The 16,658-nt window shown below is 33.9% G+C and overlaps 1 protein-coding gene across 2 annotated transcripts in view; it reads right to left on the reverse strand.

Moving 5' to 3' along the window:
* Nucleotides 1-16,658, reverse strand: part of GRB2 (growth factor receptor bound protein 2) — a 92,885-nt gene that overhangs the window by 69,714 nt on the left and 6,513 nt on the right. For both annotated transcript variants that reach the window (XM_031965787.1, XM_031965788.1), the window contains one exon: nucleotides 15,322-15,545. In XM_031965787.1, coding sequence (XP_031821647.1) covers nucleotides 15,322-15,399 — 78 coding nt within the window. In that variant the 5' untranslated portion in view covers nucleotides 15,400-15,545. The remainder of the gene's footprint in view (nucleotides 1-15,321; nucleotides 15,546-16,658) is intronic.

Genomic DNA, 16,658 nt, shown 5'->3' on the forward strand with positions numbered 1-16,658 from the left:
GGAGTGTGATGTCACTAGTGGATGGAGAGTTGGCATCAGAGCACTATGGCTGTATGACCCTCACCAAACATCTCAACTAAATGGCAGAAAAGATGCCTGCATTGGTATAGGGGGAATTTCCTCATTGGGGAGTTTTCTATATTAAAGAAATCATAAGGGACAGCTAGGTGGCACAGTGGGATAAAGCACCAGCCCTGAAATCAGGAGGGCCTGAGTTCAAATGTGGTCTCAGACACTTAACTCTTTCTAGTTGTGCGACTCTGGGCAAGGCACTTAACCCCAACTACCCGGGGGAGGGGAGCAGGTGTGGGGGAATCACAAGTACAATCACTGTCTCTTTAATAACAAAAATAATTTTAAAATCACATTATATAACTTTTTGACCAAATACAAAATTCATTTAAAAGAAACTTTTAAAATATTCCTAATATGTAAATATATTTAAAACTAAAAATTAGCACTATCTAATAGGGAGCAAGGATAATCATTATCACCAATATTATTTGAAATACTTCTAGAAGAATTGCACGTTTAACATATATTGGATTACATGCATCTGGGGGAAAGGGTGGGAAGAAAGCATATAGAAAAAAATTTGAACAAAGCTTTGCAGGGTGAATGAATATTGAAAACTATGCATGTTTCGAAAATAAAAAGCTTAAAAAAAAAGGAATAATTCTATCTAGAAATGCTAGCTATAGCATAGCAATAAGAGAAAAGGAAACAAAGACACCAAATTTAGGAGTAAAAAAATAAGCAAAAGGATCACTGTTTACAAATGATATGATTTTAGATAAACTTTTTGTTGTTGTTTAATCAAATTCCAACAATTTATGACACCATTTGGGATTTTCTTAGCACAGATACTGGAATGGTTTGCTGTTTCCATCTCTAGCTAATTTTACAGAAGAGGAAACTGAAGTACAAAAGACTAAGTGAGTTACCCAAGGTCATTCAGGCATATTTGCACTCAAATCCTCTACACTCCAAGGCCATTACAATGACTAGATAGCCTAAATAATGCTATAAAATCAACTAAAAACTGATTTAAACAATTGATAACTTCAATTAAGTAGTAATATATAAAACAAAGCCAAAAATATGATTAGCCTTTCTGGATATAACCAATAAAATCAAAGAAGAAGAAATAAAAAAAGAAACCCCATTCAAAAGAACTATAGAATGTACAAAGTATCTGTGAGGCTAGTAGCTACTAAGGCTCACAGCACTAATAAAATACAATTGTAAGACACAAAAAAACAGTCTAAATAATTGGAAATGTTACTTGCTCATACTTGGGCCCTGACAGTATAATAAAAATGAAAATATTACCAAAATTAATTTACAGATTCAGTTTCATAGCAATTTAAATCAAAAAGTTACTTGCTTTATTCATTCATCTATTCAAAATGGAGATAACAATAGCATCTACCTAACAGGATTATTGTGAGGTTCAAATGAGATAGCATATATAAAGCATATATTTTGCAAAGCTTAAAGTGCTATATAAATGCGGATTACAATTTTAAATGAATATATTGAAATATTATTGTTCTATAAGAAATAACAGAAAGGATAGATTCAAAGACACCTAAGACTTGAATTGATGCAGTATATCCATTTAAAAGACTACAACATTGTATAGAAAGCAACTATGAAAGGCTTAAGAACTATGTTCAATATAATAACTACTTATGACTCTTAAGACTTAACACAAATCAATAATTCCCATCATTTGTTCAAAAAAAAAAAAAAAAAAAAAAAAAAAAAAAAAGATGGTCTAGAGGCTTCTTAGACTTTTTCCACTCATGACCCCCCTTTCCTGAGAAATTTTAAATAACCCTAGGTATACAGATTTATAAAATAGATATACAAATCTAACAATTACTGATAATAAATCATAAATTTTGCAACCTGAGTTACAAAATCCCATATGAGGTAGAAACCCAGTTTAAGTAGCTGGGGTCTAAAGAACATACATTTTCTGTCAATATGTGTCTTTGTGTTGAATGACTATAGTTATTATAAGGGAGGACTTTTATTTTTATTTTGGGGAGATTTTGGAGCAGGAATGGAGATAGGGTTATCAGAAAAAGAAAAGAAAAAAGCATCACTTAATAATTTTTAAATAAGCCAAAGTAGAAGGAAGTTCAGAAGGGGAAACAAAGCCGGCAGTGTCAAAACAACCGTGTTAAATTTGAACTATAACAGTCCCCCCTCCCCAAAAAAAAAACCCTAATCCAAGTTATTGTTATTAGGAAGAGAAGAAAGAAAAACATATTTCAGAAAACTAAGTTTCACATACAATTCTTTCATTAATCTCTGTATACTGAAAGAACCATATTTACTTAATAAGTTAAATTCATAGTAAAAAAGAAACTTGGAAAAACATAAAAACAAAGAAAAAGCTTAGGCAAGGAAGCTAAAATATTAAGCAATTTCCTCTCCAGTCACTGATGGAAAGTCTTAATCCGATAATATGGTTTCTCTTAAAATTTATTCAGGCTATATGACCTAGTAGATTAAACATAAGACTATAACCAGAGACTAAGTTCTAAGCTACATAAGAATTAAGCCTGAACTCTGCTAGAAACACAGTATCAACTCACTATATCATTAGTTTGATTTTAAAGGAACTGAGAGCTACTGACTGATTCTAATTTTATACCAATATTCAACATTTATTTCCAGAAAAAGTATTTGTTAAATGAATATTGAAAACTTTCAGAATAAGAGCAATTAAAGAACTTAGCTGCAATTTAAAAATAAAAAGCAGCTTGAGTCTATGACAAGGTTGAGAATTCTCCCAAGACTCTCTACTTATAGAGGTCTCTGAAAAAACTATGTAAAAATTATGTTTTTGTTGAACTAAAAGAAGTTGTCTTTTCTCCTTGCAAGTGCGTTAACTTCTGAGCTGTATATGCATTTAGTTCAAAACCACATTACACAGCCACTGACACAAGAATCCCAAATTAGAATACAGGCAGATCCCAGTTTACATATGACTAAGTTGTGGACCTCTCTCTCACATAGCAAACAGCTTTCTCCTTCATCTTCTTTTAACTTGATACACTACTAGGCAGTGGTAGAAACTAGTAGTGAAATAAGGCTAGAGAGAGACAGAAGGAAAGGTGGAAGGAAAGAAAGTCCTTTCTTACCCTCCTTTCTCCAAGATGCTCTTTATTCCTGAAAACATGAGCCTTCCACACACACCCACCCATAATGAGTGGTCCCTTATTCCCTTCAGAACTCAGTTTAAATGGCACCTTCTATGTAAAGCCTTTCCTGATCTCTCCCCTTCAAATTACATTGTGTAAATTTTGTATCCTTATCTATCTGCTGGGCTCTCCTAAAAGACAAAGCTCCTTAACATCAAAGACTGTTTGATGCTGGTCTTTATAACTTCAGATTCATCCTTAGTATCTGGCATATAGCTAGAACTTTAAATATGATTGTTTGGCTTGACTCTTAGAGCCTATAGGAGAGAAAAAAATACTTTTGTCTTCCCTTGTCCATTTCTTATTATATGGTTAGTAAAGAAAACGACGGGAAAAATAAGTACAAGGACAACAGAGGAGAGAACAACCTTGCTCCTTTCCTGGAATTTCCTACCAACCAATCTGAAAAACAGTTCTTTTCTAGATTCCTCCAATCTTCCAGTGCTAACTGGGAGTTATGGGAACAGACTTATAACTGTTACAGGAGAACATTCCAGGTTGAAAGACTAAACCTTTAATGTATATGATGTATTTCATTTGCATTATTTAATTGTATGTAATTAATTTGTATAAGATGTAGAGGCTAGACCTCCACATGCTCCAGCATACCTCTAGGCAAACAGGTAGTCCCCAGCAATCAGACCTTCATGTGTTTCCGCACAGGCTTTAGGAAATGCAGAAACACTCCATTTGCTTCAGGACGTGCTAGACACCAGCAACAGGACTCTGGAACAAGGTAAACTGCTAGACCTCTACAGTCCCCAGCCATGCAAGCTGTCCCCCTCTATACTCCCACACCTCAGGACCAGACCTGAGTCCCCTATAGGATACAGAGCAACATCAGTGCAATACCAGTTATACAGCCAAGGTCCTACAAGCCCTGGCATGAGAAGCTTGAGACAGTGTTCCTTCCACCTCAGGAGTAGAGTTCAAAATTGAAAGGCAAAAGCCCAAAAGAGATGAGCAAAAAACAACAAAAAAGAGTCTGAACACAGAAAGTTATTGTGGTGACAGGGAATATCAAGGCACAAATTTAGAAGAGGACAACAATGCCAAAACAACTGTGACAAAATCCCAAATAAAAATGGGAAGTGGTTTCAAACTCAGAAAGAACTCATGGAAGAGCTCAAAAAAGGTCCTTAAAAATCATATAAGATGAAAATTTATGAAAAAAAAAAATGAGAGTGAAGAAAAAAGGATCAACAGCTCGGGAAAATAAAATAATTACTTAAAAAACAAAACTGATCAAATGGGAAAAAAAAAAGAGTATAAAAGCTAAATGAGGAACCACCACTAACTTTGTATATACATTAGGAAATGAAAAAATTTGTGTTGACTTTCTTTTTTGTGGTATTCACATTATTGCAGTGGTCTGGAACTGAATCAGAATATAGTATACAATATCAAATATGGTTGCTGTAATCAGATACTTTTTGCTTAATTGTTTTTGATATAAGGGAAAATAAAATCTGGATGACCCGAGAAAAGACTCAGAAGAAAAGACAAAAGGTATCAATAAAACACTTTTAAAAATTATATTAGAAATTATGTTACAGAAGGCAGATACATACCAACAATATTAAAAGTGGAGGTCTGACTAAAAGAAGCAACCTAGGCAGGGTTTTAGAACATTATGGTGCATTCTAGCTAAAAGTATTAATGACATTGTGAAACAAAATTATACTGGGCCATTTCCCAAAACAAACTCTACTAAGCAATCACAGAATTCTCTCTTGTGCACCTCTATCTTAACATTAAAGGTGCTCTGATTGGAGTGGGAAACAAGAGACAAATGGGAGGAGAATAAATTCGAGCTCAAAAGTTTTAAGTAAAAAAAAAAAAAAAAGGTTTAAGTACAGAATTTTGGTAATAAAAAAAAGTTAGAGCTAATAAAAATTTGCTATGGACTTATTAGGAAACAAAATGTATTTATGTCTGTATCTTCTTAAGAGCCCAAAAAAGTTCTCCACAGAATATACCCTGTTCAATGAGCTATTTTCTCAAAGAATTGAGGTGTGTGAACACAGGGATCATGAAAGTTGAAACTAAGGACTAAATAACGGAAAAGAGATTTTTTTAAAAAATGATTTATCTTTTCCCCACCTCTAAATCTCCAATAATACAAGACAAAACAACTAAAATGAAAGAGGATGGAACCGGGCTACCTTGGAACTAGCTTTGTTTGTGATTTTAGCCTAATTTGGAGACTTATATTAAAGGATAAAATGAGAGTACAGAAGACCATTTATATGTCAAAAGCTAGAAAAAGAATACATCAGTAACAAGGACATAGGAAGAAACTCTTAAAGCTGCAAAAACTGGGCATCTCTTTAATTTATTCTAATATACCTTACTGTGAAATTTATAGCATCACTAAATAATTACAGGAAAATAAAATTTTTTCTCTGATGTATATGTTTCTCTCTCTCATAACACAATATACAGTTAAGCATTCAATAAGTGCCTGCTGAAACTGAAAGTCATCCTAGTTGCTCAGTAATTTGCAAAAGCCAGAAACACAAAGCTACAATAAGAAGAATCAGCTATGAAGCCACATGGAGTTGTCTGTTAGAAACCCTTTGAACTCATGTTTAAATAAGGCAAAATCTTTATCTACCTCTGAAGCTCCTAAGAAGTCATTTTTCCTAACTCTAAGGCTGACATTCTTGGAATAAAAACAAATCTCAGTAAAAACAACAACATCAACAAAAAACCAAGATATAGAGCACCAGCCCTGAAGTTAGGAGGATGGACCTGAGTTCAAATCTAGCCTTAGACACTTAACACTTCTTAGCTGTGTGACCCTGGGCAAGTCAATTAATCCCAATTGCCTCAGGAAAAAAAAAAAAAAAAGATTGCTTGCTCTTTTTTCTAATTTTTTTTTTTCCTTTTTGATCCGATTTTTCTTGTGCATCATGATAAATGGAAATATGTTTAGTAGAATTGTATATGTTTAACATATATTGGATTACTTGTAGTCTGGGGAGAGGGGAAGGAGAAAAGGAGGGAGAAAAATGTGAAACAAATAAAAGGCTATTATTAAAAATAAATTTAAAAATAAAAAAAGCAAAAAAACCCAAACCTGACTTCTAACTCCTTTCTGAAGTAGTGTTAAAATGTCTTCATTTGAATAGGAATAATTCAACCACTGGAAGTAGAAATGGAAAGCAACACTATTAAATATACATTCAATTTTGGCTATACTTCAATAAATATTCAAATTAACATAGTTAAACTAAGTTCATCACAGCTATTAAGATCAAAGCAATAATTCAAAGGAACATAAGAATAACCCAAGATTTACCTCTGAAAAAAAATTTTTAATAGCAACTTAGATACTGGGAGTCAATTCTGAATTAACATTTTAGAAAGTGCTAGAGTTAAATAACACAGATAAATGTATGAAAGAAACATAAAAGCCTACCTATGCTGTTATTCCAAATCAGAAGACATAATGACACTCACCTATTTTGCTTTTTGATGAAGGTCAATTATACCCACAGGAGAGAATTATAATTAAAAGCAACCAGGTTTAATCTATTATTTTTCTGTTGGAACTTCTTTTTCAGCATAAAGATATGTATGTTAACTATTTCACCTATTACATAAGAAAGGTTATAAAGAATTAGTATTAAGCAAATATTTAATTAATATTAAGAACATAAATTCAAGAATATCTTCTCTTCTGTGTTCCCTCAGTTCATGATACAAAGCCAGAGATACCAAATATTTCTCAACTCAGTTTTGAAGCTTTTTAAATTATCAAGTCCATGCAAAAATCGACAATCAGCTGTTTCCATCTAGTTATGTTTGTTCTTAAAAGAAAATTATACCCTATCATTTCACTAAAATTTAGTGACTAAAGTTTAGTGGATTAAAGATTACTTAATTTTAACTGAAAAATACAATAAAATTTGAAAAGCCTTTACCAATTTATGTCTGGTTTGTAATTAGTCTTCCATTAAATTCAAAATAATGCCTTATCATGTGATGGGGGTAACTACAGATTCTGAAAGAGTCTGTAGACTGAAAAGATGTATCTGAAAGATTCAGTAGAGCTCAGGTCCTAAGCTCTGGCAAATCTTGCATCCAAACGGAAAAGGCTTCCAGTATAGGAAGAGTAACAGACTAGATGTACAGTCCCTTAAGAAAGGTTCCTCACCAGATTAACTTTTTTGGCTACAACAATTCTGCAAAACTATTTATCAAGTTGCAATGGAGTTGCAATCTGCAAGAAAATCCACACTGACAAAGTCAAGGATGTTGAAAGTATTTAAGTATTATAATCAGCACCTATTATTAGAAGAAACAGTGAAATGGATGCATGCTCTAAACAATAGATCCCAAGTCTTTTAATCACATGATGTTCCTCCCTTAAAATATACACATGATCTTTTCAGACATAAGGTATTCTTGAATACCAGCGAACATAGCACACAACTATAAGAATCTGGGTTTTGCCAGGATCTTACAATGTAATTGATGAGAAGAAAGAAATAAACAACTGTAAAGTTATTTAGCACAGGCTAACTGAACACAAGTGTTATGGCAAGAACACGTAAGGGAATCTGTTTCACATACTAAGAGCTACAAAGATTTCAGAGGCCATCTGGTCTCACTAGCACAATGCTTCTCTCTCTCTAATATTCTCAACAGAGGTTATTTGCTTGAAGATCTCCAAGCAGGGTAGAAGGAAAGATTTAACTAAATGCCTCATGACAGTCCATTTCACTTTTGTACAATTTTAATTGTTAAGATGCTTTTTTTTCTGCAGTCAATTCAAAATTCTTTTCTAAACAAACACCTAACTGCTTCCCGTTCTGTTTTCTGAAGCTAAGCAGAAAGTCTTAATTCCATTTCCACATGACAACTATTAAAATGATTAGGTTATCAATTGAACTCTCTTCTAAGTCTGGGAGAAAGGAAAAGAGATTTCAGTAGAGAAGAAAACAAGAAATAAAAGACAGGAATTCCAACACTGTTCATGGGATCTGGGATCGAAGTGAAGAGCTTATACCAACAAACTATATCCTACTTCTAGACTTTCAGGAACCCTTAAGTAGTATGATCGTTAGAGGTGGCAAAGAACAAATGAGAGTAACCTTTCTAGCTTCAATTTCCACTAGTAGGTTTAAGGGGGGGAGGGAGGGAAGTAGGAAGGTAGAATCTATGATGAATAAAGAAGAGAAAGTAATGTGCTTTTATTTGGGAAACAGTCAACATTAATTGCCTCAGGGACAACATAGCAGCACCAGTGCCACCCCAATATAGAATCATTTCCTTATAGTCTTTATATGAGATCTTTAGCCAGCTGCCCTATTACCCACCCTCTCTCCCCACCCCCCCAGCTGTGTAGGAACTGAAAGTACATTCTCAGCACCTGCTATTTGGAAACAATTTATTCAGCTGACAGGAAAAAAAAATGAGCACAGTACAAGGAAAACAAGTAATTTGAAATCAGAGAACCCAAACAAGGAACTTTCTTCCATACATAAGGATTCAACGTAGCCTTTTAACTCTGGCATTTAATGAACAAAGAAGAAAACCAAGAACTCATCTTTTATGAACAAAGAAATCCTTCTACAAAGTACATATATAGGAACAAAATATCTGCAACCTTAAGTAGCACATTCATATTAAATGCCTTCCATTTCAGTTTGTAATTCATGCTTGGAACTACCTGAAATTAGAAGTCTTTTTATTGAATTTCAAGAAACAGGAGTATGAAAAATTCTGACCAGCCAAAATCTTAAGATCAGATTTTTGCTTCTCCATTTTTTTATAAGTAATCATCAGACCTACATTATTAGGTATATGTCAAAAAGGAGCTTCTATTTTTCAGGAAAATACTCATTTGGACATGTAATGAAAATGAGCAAATGAATAATTGGTACCAATACCACTGCATGGTATTAAGAAAACATAATCAAAAGTCCCATCAATTTTTTCTTAAAAGATGTCTCTTTTACCTACATTTTTATATAGCCGAACTGACTCAAATTTTTAAGGATACAAGTCATTCTCCAATTAATAAATGTTCAAAGGATATGAACAATTTTCTTTTCTTTTCTTTTCTTTTTTTTTTTTGCTGAGACAACTGGGGTTAAGGGATTTGCCCAGGGTCACACAGCTAGGAAGTGTTAAGTGTCCGAGATCATATTTGAACTCAGGTCCTCTGGACTTAGGGGTTGGTGTTCTATCCACTTCACCACCAAGCTGCCTCATGAACAATTTTCAAATGAAGAAAGTAAATATATATATATATATAACCATATGAAAAAATGCTCTAAATTATTATTGATTAGAGAAATGCAAATTAAGACAACTCTGAGTTAGACTTCATACCTCTTAGAGTGGCTAAGATGACAGGAAAAGATAATGATTAATGTTGGAAGGGTTGTGGGAAAACCAGAATACTAAAACATTGCTGATGGGGTTGTAAAATGATCCAACTATTCTGGAGAATAATTTGGAACTATGCCCAAAGGACTATAAAACTGTGAAATTTTTGATCCAGCAGTTTCACTATTATTGGTCCATATCGCAAAGAGATCATAAAAGAGAGAAAAGGACCCACATGTGCAAAAATGTTTAAAGCAGCTCTTTTTGTAATGGCCAGGAACTGAAAATTGAGTGGATGCCCATCAGGTAGGAAATGGCTGAATAAATTATGGCATATGAATGTTATGGAATATTATTGTTCTATAAGAAATGATTGGCAGGATGATTTCAGAGAGACCTGGAAAGATTTACACAAGCTGATGCTGAGTGAAGTGAGCAGAACCAAGAGAACACTGTACACAATAATAGCAAGATGATCCATTGTGTTAGACTTGGCTCTTCACAAAATAGTGGTGATTCAAGGCAATTCCATATTGCCTTGGAATAGATGTCATCTGCATCCAGAGACAACTATGGAAATTGAAGCACAATATTTTCACTTTTTGTTTATTTTTTCTTTCTCATGGATTTTTCCCCCTTTTGATCTGATTTTTCTTGTATATGACAAATATGAAACTGTCCAGAGAACTGCACATATTAAAATTTTTTTGCATTTTCTCTAGCACCTAACATAGATATACCATTGGACATACCATTAACTGTTGAATTAATCACATTCCTCACTCTAAGCTCAAAAATCCTCTAATTACTCTCTTAGTCCTATATATCTAAACTAATCGCTTCTGCCTTTCTGATTTTTTAAGGTGTCTATGACCTCATCTTCTAATTCAACTTTATCTCCCACTACTCCCTAACATAAACCCTCAAATCCAATCAGGTCTGTCTCTTCACATTCTAAGTAAGCTCACATTTTTGCCAAGACTGTCCCATAGCCACCCCTAAAGTAATTTTCACAAAAACTCACCTCAAGTCCTACCTCCTCCACAAAGTCTTTACAGACATTTCCATCTCAGAGACTTCAAATTTATGTAACTCCTCTAATAAATTTTTACCAAACATTTCAGCATTTCATGATATATTATTCCTAGTTTCATGTTAGCTTTGTGTCTCCCATATCCAATGAGATCCTAAGCACTGTAAAGTTAGGGGAAAAGCCTTATATTTTTTATATCTTTCACATTCAGAGTACTAAGGCACATTATCTGACATACAGGAAATGCTTAATAAATGTGTCATTGATTGAAACCATTTATACTTTTGAAGGAAGGAACCTTAGTGAATACAGGAACTCCTAAATTTTATTTCTATCAGCTTTATAGGGATTAGATAAAAAGTGATGCTGAGAGTATATAGTAGATGACTGGTACTCTGGTTCCCACAATTCAGCTCAAAATTTGAGTCCAATGAACATAGGCCACTTGCTACCTTCTATACACAAGGCATTTCAAATACAAAGATAAGCAAAAAATTTTTTTTCTGGGTTGATATCCCCTACCTTCGTGTTAGAATGTGACTATTTAATAGCAGTGAAACAAAAATAGCAGAAGGGTTTAAGGATGCAAGAATCCCTTCTGGATGGATGGTAGAAAGGTTTATATACCGAAGTGAGAGCATATAACAGAGCAAAGGGCACACAGAGGATGTAAGCAAACTTGTGATATCAGAAGACAGAAAGACTAAATAGTCCAATTTCTTTGGAACATGAAAAGAAGTAGAGTAAAATAAAGCTAGAAAGGTAGTAAATCTTGAATTTTGAAGTGAGAAAACTTAAGATTCACATCCTGCTTCCAATAGGTTCTATATACATCTCTGGGCAAGTTATTTCACTTCTTTAGTTCTTAGTTTCTTTATCTATAAAATAAAAAGAGTAAGTTGGATAGCCTTAGGGGTCTCTTCTGGCTTTGAACTTAAAAATCCTAAAATACTTTATAGGTAACAGAAAACGGTTTGCAAAAACTACAAAAATGCAAATGAAAAGAACAACAATAACCATAAGATGAGAAACTGAATACTATGTAATTATAACAACTAAGTATAGCTCTAAAGAGTTTATGGTCTTCCCTTCACTGTGAAGGAGACACAATTTGCACTGGGACTTGATTAAAGTATTAGTTTTGCTGGGCAGATTTTTCTTCTCTGATAATAAGAAATAGTTCTCTAAGAGGAAAGGAAATGAAGATGATACAAAACCAAAAGATATCAATTAAAAGAAAAACCACAGTTGTCTCAGTATCAGATTCAAGAATAAGTACACACACACACACAGACACACACACACACACACACACAATCTAAGTAATAGGACTAAAGCATAGTAGAGAAATATAGAATTTGGCGACATCTGAAGCCATAGAACTAGGCATTAGCCATTAGCTTGCTGAGAGGGAAAGGCAGAGGACCAGATCTTGATGAATACATACACGTAAGAGTTAAGAAGGAAGATGAAACAATGAAAAAAAAAAAAGGAGTGATCAAAGAGCAAGGGAACCCAGAGACTAAAAGGAGAAGAAATCAAGGAAAGAATGATTAAATGCTTATTAAATGCTATTGAAAGGTCAAACGAAAAGGCAGAGAAGACTACTGAATTTAACAAATAGGAAAATGCCAACAACTTTATAAAGAACAGTTTTCAGGATGGAAGAATTCAAATCTAGAGCGGGTCCAAGAAATTTAGCCCAATTCTGTGTCATTCCTCAGCCCCAAAAAGAGAAACATCATCTAGGTTATTCTACATTTAGGTCTGCTTCAGGGTCTAATTTAGTATAAGAGTCCTGGGACTATCCAGAGCCCACCTTATGGACAACTGGGGAAAGAAATGTAAATTTCTCCAGCTTTCTTGGGATCTTCCAAGCCTGGGTTCATAACTAGACTGAATAAGAGAATTTTCTTCATTTTTATATATCCCAAGTGGGACCAGTATATACTAGGCTTTTGGGAAAGCAAAGAGTTGGCACATTCTCCTCACAGATTCAAAAATAATTTAATCTCCTCAGGTAGATGAGAACAGTGAAGCCCAGAGAGGTGAAATGACTTGACTAAGATCATACAATTAGTCTGGTAAAAAAAAAAAAAAACAAAAAAAAACTAAGAATATATAACACATATCTTACAGCTCTAAGCCAGGATTAATTCTACAAAATCATATTGTCTCTTCTGAAGATATTTATGGAGCAATATTATCCACCATACAGAGAGAACATAAAGATATTATATTGCACAGGAAAAAACAATCAAAATTATTCTTTGAAGTAACTGGTGAGAAATAGAAGATAGGAGTTCTCAGTTCCAGTCAGCAACTAATAACTCCAAGATCTACATTTCATCAAATAGAATCACTCAACATTTACTAGCATTGAGCATTCAGATGCCGATTTCAATATTTATATATACAATTCCAGCTGTTTTGTTTGGGTCCCAAACATCTTTAGAAAGCTAACATTACAAAAAGAATAAAAGTCAGTCAAATTACTAAAATGGATCCAGTTACTTTTTTAAAAATTAAAAGGAAAACTATATGCTTTTTATTAATTGCTCCCCCAAAAAGAGAGAGCAATTTTCTTCTTCATCCAGCTGTTTCAGTTATGAGTAGAAGGCAACCATCTTCATTCATTTTTGGAGTTAAGCCACAAGATTACTAACAAACTGCTATTCAATTGAGACCAGAGAATATGCAGTAATGGTATTATGACTTCATATTCAAATTATCTACCAAAATGACAAACAATAAATCAATCTTTTACTTTTGTACTTTGAGAAAGGAAAAAGTTAACACTCTAATCAACTTTTTTTTTTTTTTAATGCCAAAGCCATTTTCTTGAAAAATTGATTTAGCTCTTTGAAAACACTAAATACATGTGCTCTCGGGGAAATGTCAAAAAGCATTGTTTTTCTCAATTATTCTTTTAAGAATGTCAAAGTAGAATTATACAATTGCTTCAGGATACAGAGATCATCTAAGTTAACAAAATGCTTCTGACTCATGGTTGTGGTCACCATGTGTAAATTTTCAGAAAATTTCTGCATAAGCAGAGCTCAAGTTCTTTGATCCACAGTGCTGAACATGCAACAAAAAGCAGAATCTAGACAGATACAGAATGTCAGACCATCATGTACAAGTCTTGAAAATAGATTTTCATGGAGAAATCTACCAGTCTGCATACATAAAACCAAAGTCCAAAAGAGACTTTTGTCAAATCTAGAATATGTTGATTTCAGCTGAAATCAGTAATCAGTTTTTAAATATTTAAAATCAACCTGTTCAGTACCTTTAAAAAATTATTATTCTAAAAGTATACATCTGTTACTCTAAATTCTATTACTAGTCCTATATGTTGCAGATCATTTAAATTATACATCTTTAAGCATATATTCAAGGAGCTCAATTTCATAAGAGCTTAAAAAAATCTTTTGTTGTTTTTTTAAAGGATAAGCTCCTGGGGAATTTGAACTTAAACTTAAAAAAAAAAAAAAAAAAAAAAAAAAAACCAACTTCTGTGAAGAACCACAAAACTCAACCTTACATCTAGAAAGAAGAGAACATTGGGGAAAATAGATCATTCTAACCATAATCACACAGGTTTGAAAAAGTCACAAGCACTTTTACAACAGGCTATGTTTCTGCATCATCATTTTCTTCCTCTTTAGAAAATTTCACAAGTTTCTTTCAGTCACAGTAGATAGAGGAAAGTTCCTAGTAATACCCAAGCCACAAGACTGCAATTCAGATTAGCAGAAGTAAAAATTACATATAGCAACTTAAAAAAAAAAAAAAAAAATCAAATGACCAAACACAAAACTTTAAAATCTCTCCATTTAAAGGTGACACACTGCTCCATACACCCACAGCTGTAAAAGTAAATTATATATCTAAAAGGGCAAAGCTGCTATAGTCAATTGTGTAAACAATATAATTAACATGTGCCAGGTGGAAAGAAAATCGTAGTGTAAATAGCGGGGCTCAAAATGAGTTGCAAACGTGTAGAAGCTTATTTTTAAACTGTCAGCAAGTTTCTTTTCTGCAATTACAGTACATTATGGGGTAATTGCTTCCCAAGTTTCTTTTAAAAAAATAAAAATCTGACTTCTACAAGAGCAAGTTAACTACCTTATTTACCCCTCAAGATGACTATTGTCTTAAAGGGATAAAAATATGCAGCCCATTTTGTATATATTCTAATCTCCATAAAATCTGGAACAAATACCTTCTCAAGTGGAAAGACTCTCCTTGCTTTTCCCAATGTCAGGACCATGGAAAAGCAAAGTTTATGACTATGACATAAGATGATGTTAACTTGATACTTTTGTACAAATCAGTTTGATAGTCTTAAAATCTTGGCCACTAAAATCTCTTTCCAAGAGACCCTTGGAAAATACTTCCACTCTGACCAATTCAATCAATTTATTCAATCACATTGCTTTAATTATAGATAGTGCTAATGTCAAATCCATATAAACCAACCTAGAAAATAATTAGAATAAATGCTTGTCAATTGACTGAAGCAATCAAGGCAGTTAAAAAAAAAAACACACAAACTTCAAAACGATAATAAACATTTCATTCAGCAGTTATCTCAATTACTCAGATTAAATAACAGAGTAAAGATAGTGTGAAAATAGAAAAATAAGCAATGCTTCTTTGGATCTCTGAGTAAGAAAGGTTGGTGGGTTAGAAGAGGGACTGGCACTGAGCATCAACTCTTACCTTGAGGATGTCACCCCTTTTGAAGCTCAACTCGTCATCTGCAGTGGCTTTGAAGTCGTATTTGGCGATGGCTTCCATGCTGAGATCTGCTAAATGCTCAGCAGCTTGGGGCAGGAGGTAATGGAGACCTCCCTGCTGCAGCAGTCTACCTAGGCTCAGATTCTCCTCCCTTTCTGAGATCTGATTTGGTCAAACTGCTTGTAGAAGATATGTAAGATTCTGCCCTGAAAGGAAAAGAATAAAAGATAATAAGTGAGAATCAAGAGTGGTCCTCATTAATAATAGCCCCAATCTAACAATACCCCAGACTATATTGAGTCTTCAAACCTTCTACTTGGCCTTCTACATTGAATCTCCCATTCCCCTCCTTCTTCCCCTTTTTGCCTTAGCTCTGGGCCCCAACTAATAATAAGATGGCAAGAGTAGTCATCTGCTAAAGCTACTTCATTCCAGACTTGCTTCTTCTTAACTGGCTAGGTGTATATATAACCAGGAGCCTTGATCAAGTCTTCCTCCCTTCTCTATCCCACTTCCCACCTAAAATTTAAGACATGGAAAGCTTCCTATGAGAGCACAGACAGCAATTCCCAAGTTGAGTCAGTTCTCCAAAACCAACCTTTCCTCCATTCTCCCCCACTGAAAAACTTCATGGGAACCTAAGGTTGGCTGGATGCTGCTCAAATCAGAGAATAAGTTTCAGATTTAGAATGCTTTTCTTGCTCTACTCCCATTCCCCAGCAGGAAGGGGATAAACCTATCTTCAAAGACCAGAAGGTAAAGAAAGAGGAAAGAATAAGGAACTTACCCTAAATAAATTTAAAAGAAAAAGTACTTCAAAGAGATTGTTTTCCTGGTGCATTTCTCACCCATAGCCAGAACAGCCATCCCACCTGTGTTATAAGATAGCCCTAAGAAATTATGACCAAACCTCAAAACTGTCTTTGTCTATAGAAAGAATTGCCTAAGTATGCCTCCTTAAAAAAAAAAAGGGATACCCACAGAGCCTAGAGTTCTTATCTTAAAGGATCATTTGGTTTAGAAATCAAAGAGATCTTGTGTAGCATGATGAATATGGAAATATGTTTAGAAGGATTGAACATATTCAATTTATATTGGATTGCTGCTGTCTACCGGAGGGGATAAGGGTAGGTAGGGAGAAAAAATTGAAATACAAGATTTTGCAAGGATGAATGTTAAGAACTATCTTTGCATGTATTTAGAAAAATAAAAAGCTATTAAAAAAAAAAAAAAAAAGAAGTGAAAGGGACCTGAGAGACAATTTATTGCAAACTTCTCACTCTGGAGCTAATAAGCAGGGGCCTAGAAAGATTAAGCGA

Source organism: Sarcophilus harrisii, chromosome 4, assembly GCF_902635505.1.
Source record: "Sarcophilus harrisii chromosome 4, mSarHar1.11, whole genome shotgun sequence".
Classification (NCBI taxonomy): domain Eukaryota; kingdom Metazoa; phylum Chordata; class Mammalia; order Dasyuromorphia; family Dasyuridae; genus Sarcophilus; species Sarcophilus harrisii.